Here is a 12,178-nt window from a genome sequence, read left to right on the forward strand (position 1 = left end):
GAATGAAAACTTTATTTAACAGATTGCAGAATGGGTACAATACAGTACGGCTCAATACACACAATTGTTAAGGGGATGCAGACCAGAGAAAGACGTTTTGTTTACATCAGGGTCCCCCATTTTCAATTCATAGTGACATTTATGACATACACAACATGCATGACATAGGCCTAGGGACATACAGATTGATTGATTGAAATTTGTATTAACAGATTGCAGAATGGGTACAATGAATACAGTACAGCTCAATACACACACTTGTTAAGGGGATGCAGACCAGAGAAAGACTTTCGTCTTGTTTACGTCTGGGGGTCCCCCATTTTCAATTCATCATAACATAAATGACATACAGGTAGACAGTACTGTTGCATCTAGACATTTATAACATACCAGATCTACAAATATACAGTAGCCTACTGTTTATGAGTACAAAAAGACATTTGAGGGGGAAGAAACTGTACATTGGAGGAGGTGGGGTGGGGGTTAGGTAGGGGGGGGGGAATTGTACATTGGAGGGGGTTGGGTTTGGGCATTTACGGTGGCCAGTTTCTAATTGCAGCCTCCCGTAGGTGCTCTTTAAGAGCGGTTTTGAATGTGGGTAGGGATTCACATTCCTTTACAGCTTTGGGTAGGGCGTTCCACATTGATGTGGCATAATTGCGAAACGTGTTTAGTCCCTTGTTTGAGCCGAATCTGGGTTTAACATGATTTGTTGAGCTTCCTCTGGTGTAGTGGTTGTGGTATTCACTGACCTTTGGGAAGTATTTTGACATGTACATGGATCCGCGACCCTCTCTGCGCCACCCCCTATCTCCCTGTCTCCGGCTGTCCCTGAGCAACGACCGGAGTGTTGAATGTCCCGTGACTAAGACTGGGAGGACGTGACCCTCTTTGCGCCGCCCCTGTGCCTCAAATAGATCCGCTATCAACTCTATCTTTAATCTTTCAAAATGTACAGTTGCTATTGCATGCACTCATCTGTGTTTCACCACACACATGAGTGCATGCTTACCAACTGTCCGTCTGCAACACTACTATCACCAACATCTAAGAAGGGAGATCCCCCCTTGAATGGCCCTTCTAAGGTTTCTCTCCTCCACACCGCCTGTGGAGCTTTTTTCCCTATTGTTAGGTTTTAGTGAGTTTTTCCTTACCTTCGCGTGGGGTATGTCTGGGAGTGCTTGCATTCTTTCATTTATTTGCATTCATCTAAAAAATGTTTGGACCCTATTGTGTTCTTGTTCTGTTCTTGACTTATTGTTATGTTGTCTTCTTGACTTGTTTAAAGAAGACCTGTACGGCCCATGGGGACATTAACGTGTGTTGTCGGGCCCTATAAATAAATTTGATTTGATTTGATTTACCTTAGTCGTATAGTGTATCTTGTAGACCAGGCCCATTGCAAGTTGCTGTACTCTGTCGTCTACTCTAAGCCATCCTAGGTTGTCAAAGTGGGCAGGGGTGAGGTGGGTTCTGGCTATGATAAACAAATGTAAAACTCAGCCTAAGACTTCAAATAAAACCATCATTATTACAACATGTAATTACAAAATGTGATTGTTTGCAGTAGTACTGAAATCCTACAATTTCCTGAGTGATTGATTGAGACAAAGACTGGTCTGTTTGTTAACATTTTAATCTTGAATATACCCCTCTGTTGCTCAACCAAGGAGGATCATATCACGGAAGTGATGTCAAACTTATGCGTCACGGAAATTGTTTCCATATAGACCCCATAGCTAATACAACATTAGCTTGACTTCTGTTTAATTATATAACACATACATACATTTTATACCGTCTGCAAACGCATACTTGATCTCCACGGGCCGACCATTTTGCATCACTTGCAGTAAAGATTTGTGGCTGCAAAAGTAACGTTAATTAACGTCGGGTTAACGTGCCATTCGTATTCTCACATAGCGTTAGCTGATGTGAATTAGCTCTGTTAGCTTTTTTAAACAAGTTTTCTTTCAGCCAAATGGCCTGCACCTTAGAAAAGGTCCTGGGCGATGCTCGCACGCTTCTCGAGCGGCTGAAGGAGCACGACACTGCCGCCGATGGGCTGATCGAGCAGTCCGGGGCTCTGAGTCAGAGAGTGCAGAGCATGAAGGAGGTGGGGAATGCCCTTCCAGACAAGGTAACACTCGAAGAGTTGTGATTTTTTCATGTCCCTGTGTGCACTCGGATCGCTGTGTATTGAACTTAAAAACTGTTTTAAAGGGAAAGCCCACATAGAAGCCCGTCTGATTTGTCACAAAACAGTATACCGAAAGCACCATGCACCTGTATTTTGGTTATTGAAATACTAAATGATTGTATTGATTATTGAAAGTTACATGATGATTGCATTTGTTAGTGTCATGCCAAGCAGCATAGTTGAAGCCCCCCTCCCCAATTAACTTCCACTTGCTTAATCTCCTTCCATTATCTCAAGAACCCACAGCATTGTCACCAAGACAAAGTCCTGTACAATCATAGGCCTATATATTTGGCTGGGGGGAAATGTGTGTCTTCTTATTGTTTAATTTCAAGCAGTTTAGTTTAACCCTTTACCGGCCAAGTAACCATTTTTGGCCACTTCCCCATACAATATATTTAGCCAGGTGGGAGAGGGGGTCTTTAATCTACGAAAAAAAACTTCTTCCAGCCAATCAGCACAGGTCAGGCTATGACACAGATATTGTCACCATCCCATCTGACCAATCAGGATAGACCCTGGGGATCTGCAACTTCCTTCTTTTCACCACAGCAAAAAATGCAAATTTTTGCACCTGCTTCTACTCTTCAAAATCCATTATTTCCTCAACAATTCATGGTGAATTGATAACATTAACTCATTTTTGCAGTTGAACAATCATTGTAAAGGATGGGATAGGTGTTTTTTGCATATGATTAGTGAAATCAGGATTTGTTGTTAGCTAAAAAGTGGTGAAGCCATAAACGGTCATATGCCCCTTCAGGTGAAGTGACATAGTGTCCATTTTTAGACATATCCCCGATTCATCTAGTCCAGGGGTGTCAAACTCATTTTCACAGAGGGCCACATCAGCATTATGGTTGCCCTCAAAGGGCCAAAGACCGTATAAATGTTAATGTAATGTAAAATAAATGTAGCTACACATTTACATATTGTTAAACATGGTGTTTCTGTATTTATTACTTATTCAAGTTATACATATTGCATATTCATTTGCATAAATGTAAAAATATATGTTAGCTTATGTTATTTTAACAAATAATTTTAGTTTATCAGAACCCCATATTACTCCACCAATCAATGATCAAACCATTCAAGTAAATAACAAAGAAGAATATCATCAAATACAAGCTATGACATTAAGTTTGTTCAAAACCTTTTTGTCACAGTCAAGAGGGGCAGAACTAACAACTGTGAGCTGCAAAGAACACGTGGGACAGATGTAGCAGACGTTACAAAAACAAATGGCTGCACACAACCTTGCAGAGGCCATACATCCAACTAATGGAAGATAGTTTAATTAACTTTAATTAACAGATTGCAGAATGGGTACAGTACAGTACAGCTCAATACACACAATTGTTAAGGGGATGCAGACCAGAGAAAGACTTTCGACTTGTTTACATCAGGGTCCCCCATTTTCAATTCGTAATGAAATTGCTATTATGTGTCTGCATGAACACACAACTGTAACTGTACTCAAAAATAACAAAATAAGGGTTGTCTCAGTTCACAACTATATTGGTCAAGTTTTGGGTGGGACTTGTTTGCGTCCCTACAGCTTCTTATTCAATTGAGCGAGATGCTCGGTTATGTCACACAGCCAGTTTGCATCTGACAGTTCAGACAATATTTCTTCAACCCTTTGTTACCTATTCCGCCTGGATCGTTTTTGTATTTTGGGCTGTAAAATTGTCAAAGAATGTCTGAGGAGTAAGTGCTTTTGGCTTTTTTCCTTTGTTACCTCAGATGTTCAACATACATGTATGTGTAAGAATGTGTAATAACTAAGGCTGTCAAAGTTAAAGCTTTATTAACGCATTAACCCACAATTATTTTAACACTGGTATTTTTTAACCCAATATTAATGTAAAAAAAAAAAAAAACGTTTTTTTTTTTTTTTTTTTTTTTTTTTTTACCTGAGCTCTTGGGGGGCCACATCAAATGACGTGGCGGGCCGGATTTGGCCCGCGGGCCGTGAGTTTGACACCTATGATCTAGTCAGTCACACTTAGGGTATTACTTCTACCATGTAGTACCCTGTAGTGCCATGTAGTACCCTGTATTGCCATGTACCCTGTAGTACCATGTATTGCCATGTAGTACCCTGTAGTGCCATGTAGTACCCTGTATTACCCTGTGACTGTAGTACCATGTAGTACCATGTATTACCCTGTAGTACCCTGTAGTACCATTTATTACCCTGTAATACCATGTAGTATCATGTAGTACCATGTAGTACCGTGTAGTTATATAGTTTTGTCCGCTATTCTTCTTTGGGCCTTTTTCGGCTACTGTTGCCATGGCAACGCAAATTCAAGAAAACTCCCAATACATTTTATTATTTATTTTATGTTATGAATCAGCCTGCCAAGTTTCATAGATATGCCCCCTAAGGAAAAATATGCCCCATAGCCCCCACATTTTTAGGGTACCGGTCGAGGGCCTGTTCACGGACACTTCGGTTAACCTTAATTTACAGGGGGAAATCTTTTTTTTTTTTTTTTTTTTCTTCAAAATTGTAGATAACTTTTGAAATAGCACCAAAATAACATTCTAGAGTTGAAATTGTGAATTTCCAGGTATTTCAAGAAGTGACCGGTAAAGGGTTAATGTTTGACCCAGTATTGATAAGATCCATTTGACTTACACAGTATGTGGAGGAGAATTCTGAGATTCATGAGCTGACAAAGTACAAGCCTCATGTCCTCCTGACGCAGGAGAACACCCAGATCAAGGAGCTACAGCAGGAGAATAAAGGTAAAGAACCATTCCCTCCTTATAGCTACTAATGTAGAATTCCTTGTTAATGGGTGTGATACTAGGGCCACTCCGATACCACCTTTTCAATGCCAATATCGATTCTGGAGTTCTAATGTTTTAAGTGTTGTCAAGGACGGATCGGATCCATCACCTTTACTGAACAGCATAGACAAAGACCATTAGTTTGGGGTGATATGGAAATATTATAATCCATTTCTGCCTTAGAGTGTCTGACATGCTTCTATGTGTGAAAAATACAGAATATCAGATTGCTTTACTTAGATTTTTGCTGCTATGTTGCACATGGCCCTTGGTATCAGATGTTAGTATTGGGAAATTCTTCTGATACTCGTAATTGATGATGTCAACAGTTCTCTTGCACTCCATATCCGTGCTTGTCCCAGTCCTGACATGTAGTATGTTCATCTCCCCTGCAGAACTATGGTTGTCTCTGGAGGAACACCAATATGCGCTGGAGTTGATCATGGGCCGCTACCGTAAGCAGATGCTGCAGCTCATGATGGGAAAGAAGGAGCTGGACACCAAGCCTGTGCTCAGCCTCCATGAGGACCATGCAATGGTGCATGTTTTTATTTATTTAAATCTAGGAGATTCTGAATTTCCAACCAACATCTCAGTTTGGGATGAATTGCCTTGGAAGGAAGGGGAGAGTGTTTATTTTCCTGCCGGTCCAGGGATTATTTAAACTAGGGACCTGCTGGCCACAGGCTTGCTTATCTAACGTCTAGGCTACCAATGTCATACATTTTCACACCCCTCATTTTCTGACCTTACAGGGACATTTCTCGATTCTAAGATGCATCGCGATGCGCACATGGACGATTCTGCATCGGTGCAGTGACATAACATAATACATTATTAAAAATTTTAAAAGAATATATATATATTTTTTTGTCTCTTGCTAGCTTTTATGTTCTTTTACAATGTAGCACTTTGGGATTTGCTCCACAACTATAAAGCACCCTACAAATCAAATATATTATTATTATTATTATTATTATTATTATTATTATTATTATTATTATTATTATTATTATTATTATTATTATTATTATTATTATTATTAAAGCTTGTGCTCTGGTCATGCATCCACTCAACTCATAGAAAATACAGGACCAGGCTATTCTAAAAGTATTGATACTGATACTACTAAAAAGAGTATTGAACCGTTTTTAACAACTGGGTATCGAGATACCTTTCTAGTATCATGCAACACTAGTAAAGACATTTATTTTGACATTCTGATTTAAGAACTTTCTAAATCAAAGTTAATTTATCTGACTGCTTGTATTAATTGATGAAAAAGTAGCCATGTGCAGTAATATAGATTATAAAATTGAGGACGTAATATATTATTGAGCTGCATCGTAGAATCGAATAGAATCTAATCGAATCGTGGACAGCTGAATCGTAATCGAATCGTGAGGCCAGTGAAGATTCACAGTTCTAGTACTAGGTAGGGCTGACCCCTCCTCTCAGTGGTCAGTAGGACAATGTGTACTAGGTAGGACTGACCCCTCTCAGTGGCCAGTAGGACTATGTGTATTAGGTAGGACTGATCCGTCTTAGTTGATTAGTGGGTTGATTTGGTCTTGTTAGTCACTACGATTTAGTTTGTCGATTAGTTGTTTTTCACGTTTTCTTTCCCCAAGCTGAAATAGTTATTTCCTGAAAAAATTATCAGCTATTTTCTTGTGGGAAACACAATGCATGGCATGGATGGTTGTGAATTCTTGCTAATTTACTGTATGTCTCTGGATGGAAACATGGACACACTGAACACTGTACACCACTGCATACATGGGATGTAATGAAATCCACAATGTCCAATGAAGTGGATTACCTCAATTCACATGTGCACATTAGTTCATGTTATATTGTTGATGTGGTTCTCTGTAGCTCAATGGGTAAAGCATGATACTAACACTGCCAGGAATAGGGGTTCAGTCGCCACTGTGGCCACCCAAGCTAAGAATGTATGAACGCATGGTGCTGTTAGTGGACCTTTTGTCCAAAGTGCCTAAGTGGTATGTTATGTTGATGTGATTCATTCAACCCTTAACCTAGGGCTGCTCGATTATAGCAAAAATCATAATCATGATTATTTTAATTGATATTGAAATCACAATTATTAACCAAGATTATATTACTCATTGATTTGAGAACCTCATATGATGACAACGGAATTTGTTACCTTTCTTCTTGACCAAAGGCTGCCATCTCAGTTACCAAAGATGTTTAAAAATAACTGGAGAAACACACTGTAGCGTGAACCGCTGTGAAGGAAGGGTGCACTGCATTTACAACACTAGACAAAATGAGAGCAACACGGCATGCAGCAAAACAATAGATTTATCTTGTTTTCATGATCATGGGAAGCCAAGATCGTAATTGACATTGAAACTATTAATTGCCCAGCCCTACATTAACCATCTCCTCAGTCCACATAGACAAGCCTGCGAGCACTGTGAGAGTCATGTTTTTTTTTTTTTTTTTTTTTTTTTTTTTAAACTTCTCCAGTGCTTTTGATACCATACGGCCTGGGTTGCTGGGTGATAAGTTGGAGGTGATGCAGGTAGAGGCCCCCCTGGTGTCCTGGGTTGTTGACACAACGACTTCCACTATCGGCCAGAGTCCTGCCACCTTCAGAGGTTTTCTACTCTGCGATAGTAGGATGTATAAAGGACGGTGATGAGGAGGAATACCGGGCACTGGTGTGAAAACAACCACCTCCAGGCTCCAGCTAAATGTGACGAAGACCAGGAAACTGGCTGTGGATCTGGGGAGGAGGAGGAGGAGTACATATGTGACCCCTGTTTCCATCAGGGGGGTCGACATGGACATGGTTGAGGACTACAAATACCTCGGAGTCCACATCGACAACAAACTGAACGGGTCAAAACACGCAGAGGCACTCTACAAGAAGGGCCAGAGCTGACTCTACTTCCTCAGAAGGCTGAGATCCTTCAACGTCTGTACAAGGATGTTGAGGATGTTCCATGAGTCGGTGGTGGTGGGCACCTTCTTGTACGCTGTGACCTGCTGGGGCAGTGGACTAAGCGGGGGACACAAACGGGCTGGAAAATCTGGTCATGAAGGCCAGTAACGTGTTAGGGGTGGAGCTGGACTCTAGTGGTGGTGTCAGAGAGGAGGAGCCTTGCTAAGCTCCACGCCATCATGGACAACCCCTCCCATCCACTACCCATGGACTTGGCTGATAGAAGGAGCACGTTCAGTGTTAGATGCAACTATGGATGTCCCGATCGCATTTTTTTGCTCCCGATCTGATCCTGATCATGTGATTTTGAGCATCTGCCGATACCGATCTTTCCCGAACCGATCTTTTACATTAGTAACCGATTTGACGGATTTTTGTCAGAAACTCCGAAGCGAGACAAGCCCCTCTGTTGCCTCAATAGCCCCTCGAGTGCGGTGGCTCACATTACATTCACCCTGAGCCCCTGAGAATGTGCTTCATACGAGAAATATTCAAAGTTTCAATCTGTTTGCACATTAGTATACATTCACAGTGTTCGACTTACGTAATGATTTGCTCCATTTTGGTCTGAAACGCAGACGATAATCCTCACAAAGCGAATGTTGACGTTATCCAGGCGAACGTTCATTCAAGCGAGGCATTGCAATCAATACAGCCGTTTGGCAAAGCACCAGCCGCCTCCCCCATTCCTTTGTTGTTGTTTGTGGCTGTTTCTCAGGTGGCGTATTAGATTGGTCGTGTTGAACGCAGCTCTGTTCTTTCCTCCACGCGGAACGTCCGCCTTGCAAACATTGCAACTGGCTATTGGACTGGCTTCGGTTTCAATTTTAAAATGCTTCCAAACTAACTAACTTCCAAAACTAAGGCCTCAGTATGAGTTTAAGACGTGAACATGGTCATGTTTGTTGAATACAATTTAAAAAAATTATAATCATGTGATCGGCCCCCGATCCCGATCACGTGATCGGATCGGGACATCCCTAGATGCAACACTGAATGGCACAGGAAGTCCTTCATTCCGACGGCTATAAGACTTTATAACGCATCACTGTGCCTCACTGCATCACTGAGCACAGGGTGACAGTAGTCAGCCATAATCTTCCTGGACCTTTACTTTTAAATCAACTTTACAATTTTACACTTATTACTGTATATTTCTGGCTGTACATTTTATATTTTAGAATGTATATATACATACCAGAATGTATATCCCGGACCGTATTTTATTCTCTATTCTTATTTTTATTCTTATTCGTGACTTTTGTAATCTAAATGTTTACTGTGAGCGATATGTAGTGCTGAATTTCCCTCTGGATAAATAAAGGATTTCTATTCTATTCCTCCCATACAGGAAGTACAGAGCCAGGTGGAGAGGATATGTGAGATGGGCCAAGTGATGAGAAGAGCCGTCAAGGTGGATGATCAACACTACTGCTCTGTCCGAGAGAGGCTCGCTCAGCTAGAGGTAAACATATGTTTTTAATAATAGTTACATAATGGTCGCTTCCATCACAGATAACAATCTGTCTGTCTCAGAGCCAGACTGAATAAATACTGAAATTGCAGCACAACCTTTTGGATAAAACATTGTTACCTCATTCATTCATGGCTGATTTTTTATATAGCGCTTTTATCCAAAGCGCTTTACAATTTGTTACTCACATTTTTACCTATTCACTCACACATTCACACACCAACGGCGGAGGCAACCATGGAAGGTGCCAACCTGCTCATCGGGAGCAATTAGGGGTTAAGTGTCTTGCTCAAGGACACATCGACACGCTGCCCGGGAGGAGCAGGAATCGAACCGGGAACCTCCAGATTGCCAGACGACTGCTCTACCTCCTGAGCCACTGTCACCCCTCATTCATTCATTGCTCAGTATTTTGAAACGGAGTTGATATGCAAGTGTACAATGCACTAATGTGAATGTGTAAATCCCAACTGCATTGATTTGTAAAATGTATCATAGAAATAATGCATTATGTTTATTTCATTATGTTTATTTCATTAACTGTGTGAATTAAGGATGCATTGAATATTTGCCAAAAGTGACCAGCGGCCAGTCTGTTGTTCTTTGTTTGTTGTAATTTATTTGTTGACAACCCGGCCCGTGGTTTAGCTTTGCCTATTTTATAAACCTATGCATTTAAAAAGAAAAATGTCAAAGATTTTAATTACGTCAATATTGTGTTGTCGGAATAGTATTATGTTTGCTTGAGAAAGTTGTAGATATTGTAGTTAAAATCTTGTAATCCATGATGCACAAATACAATTGTTTTAATGAATCTCTTCATTAGAACAGGATTGTGCCAATAAGGCAGATTTATGTTTATAGTGATGAGGTATTTAAATAATAATAATAATAATAATAATTACAGTGGTGACTTGCTGCCATCTAGTGGTCAGAAAAGCTGTTGCAGCTTTGCTGATTTAACATTCTGCAACAACTGATTTTGATTATTTTAGCCATGATTCAATGCATCATACATTTTTCACCTCAGTTTGATTTGTTTTAATGCATTTCTATACATGTGTACATACATGTCAGAGTTCCACCTTCATACTGATGCATTACACTTTCCTAACACCCCTAAAACTGAAATTCACTTTCACGCTAATAATAGTTTTTGCAAACACCAGTGTCATTATGTTTTTAGAGGTGATGGATATCTCCTTTTTCCCTGTCTGTTTGTTTTCAGATTGAGAACAAGGAGCTACGAGACCTCCTGGTCATCAGCAAGAACTCTGTCAAGTTGCTGAAGGAGGAACCCGCCCAGCCCACAGCAGCAGGAGTAGCACAAGGAGAACCACCTCAGAATGGGTCCAAGGAGTGAAGATGGTGGTGATGATGATAATGTGGTTGGGGGGGGGGGCAAGGTCAGGTCCCTTGGGGAGACGAGACAGAGTTTGATTACATCCTCATCTCCTCATGTTCCTTCACTTTACATAGGTTGGGATACAATCCAGTCGGCATGGCGATATGTTTTTGCAATTTCAAGCATTTACATGCAGACCTGCCTGGATGGAAGGTGGCTGTTGTAAGTTTCCACGTAGCTCAAATTCAGATGTAATTGAATGAATAATAATAATAAAAAGTATATGTAATACGTGTATACATAATATATACAGTATGTATATATATATACACACACACACACACGCATACATACAGTAAAACTTCAAATAGACGCCTGTCTCAAATTAAGGCGCTGTGAGTTCAGTGATTGAAGCAAATAAAAGCCAGAGCTATTAATTCAAGTTTTACGGTGTGTGTATATATATATATATATACAAAAAATTGTATACTGCAATACAGGTTTGAATGTGTCCCAGATAGGCCATGCCTTGTGTTGAGTTGTGTTAGTTACCACTTCTAAGACATTATAACAGGAGCTAAAACACTGTACAACATACATGAGAAAATATGTTTTTCTTTTAATGGGAAAGAATGTGTTTATTGGATCAGGTGAGGGTGAATTTTAGTTTTTCGCCAAAGAACCACATTTGCTTTTAAGGGCACACTTCCTACCTCTTGTGTCCCTCTGCTGTTCACACGCACTTGAAATGTGTAAAATGCTCGTAATCATCCTTGCTGTAAATTCACAAGAAGTCCAATGACAACTGAACTCTTGAGTCTGCATCGTTAACAAAGTTGTGTCTCCAATGCAAGCCTTATCATCAATCACAACATCACTTTTTGGCTGTTTAACACAAGTTTGTCCTTCTCACTTGGCCTGTTGCAGAGTGACAGTGGGTTGTTTGTATGTAATTATTGTCTACCACTTTTAAGTGTTTGATACGTTTTGTCAAAATCTGTTTGTAGAATTCACATGTAACACATTTACCATGTAAAGTACTTTCATAATGTGTGTAGCACCATTTTCGACTTTTCAGATTTGGATGCAGGGTAATCAAGTTTCACAGCGTAATACACATTGTTACTTGTACATATCTTATGTATCTTATACATAATAATTGTATGGTCATCTCAGGAAATCACTCGTTAATCAAGTAAATGTGCTGTATTGACTTAATGACAATATATTGATTTGTGTCAAATAAAATGTAATTCAGAAACAATAATTTACTGTGTCGATGCATTGATTTGACGAGCCAGACTAATAATATGACTAATAATAGCTTATTTGCTCTGAATACTTTTCATTTGCATTATGTGATTGTGTTTGTAATGC

General features: G+C 40.1%; 1 protein-coding gene across 1 annotated transcript; it reads left to right on the plus strand.

Moving 5' to 3' along the window:
* The first annotated feature begins 1,716 nt into the window (after positions 1-1,716).
* Positions 1,717-12,053, plus strand: sike1 (suppressor of IKBKE 1). The gene is made up of 5 exons (XM_084333727.1): positions 1,717-2,140; positions 4,855-4,960; positions 5,401-5,543; positions 9,334-9,447; positions 10,685-12,053. The coding sequence occupies exons 1-5, from the start codon at positions 1,982-1,984 to the stop codon at positions 10,817-10,819; spliced, it is 657 nt and encodes a 218-aa protein (XP_084189853.1). The 5' UTR covers positions 1,717-1,981; the 3' UTR covers positions 10,820-12,053.
* The last annotated feature ends 125 nt before the right edge of the window (positions 12,054-12,178 follow it).

This window comes from Notolepis coatsorum (genome assembly GCF_963971535.1).
Source record: "Notolepis coatsorum genome assembly, chromosome: 17".
In the NCBI taxonomy this organism is placed as follows: domain Eukaryota; kingdom Metazoa; phylum Chordata; class Actinopteri; order Aulopiformes; family Paralepididae; genus Notolepis; species Notolepis coatsorum.

Coding starts and splice junctions, on each gene's coding strand:
- sike1 (XM_084333727.1), top strand. CDS start 1,982: ATGGCCTGCACCTTAGAAAAGGTCCTGGGCGATGCTCGCACGCTTCTC. Junction 4,961..5,400: donor GCTACAGCAGGAGAATAAAG/GTAAAGAACCAT, acceptor TCTCCCCTGCAG/AACTATGGTTGTCTCTGGAG. Junction 9,448..10,684: donor AGAGGCTCGCTCAGCTAGAG/GTAAACATATGT, acceptor GTTTGTTTTCAG/ATTGAGAACAAGGAGCTACG.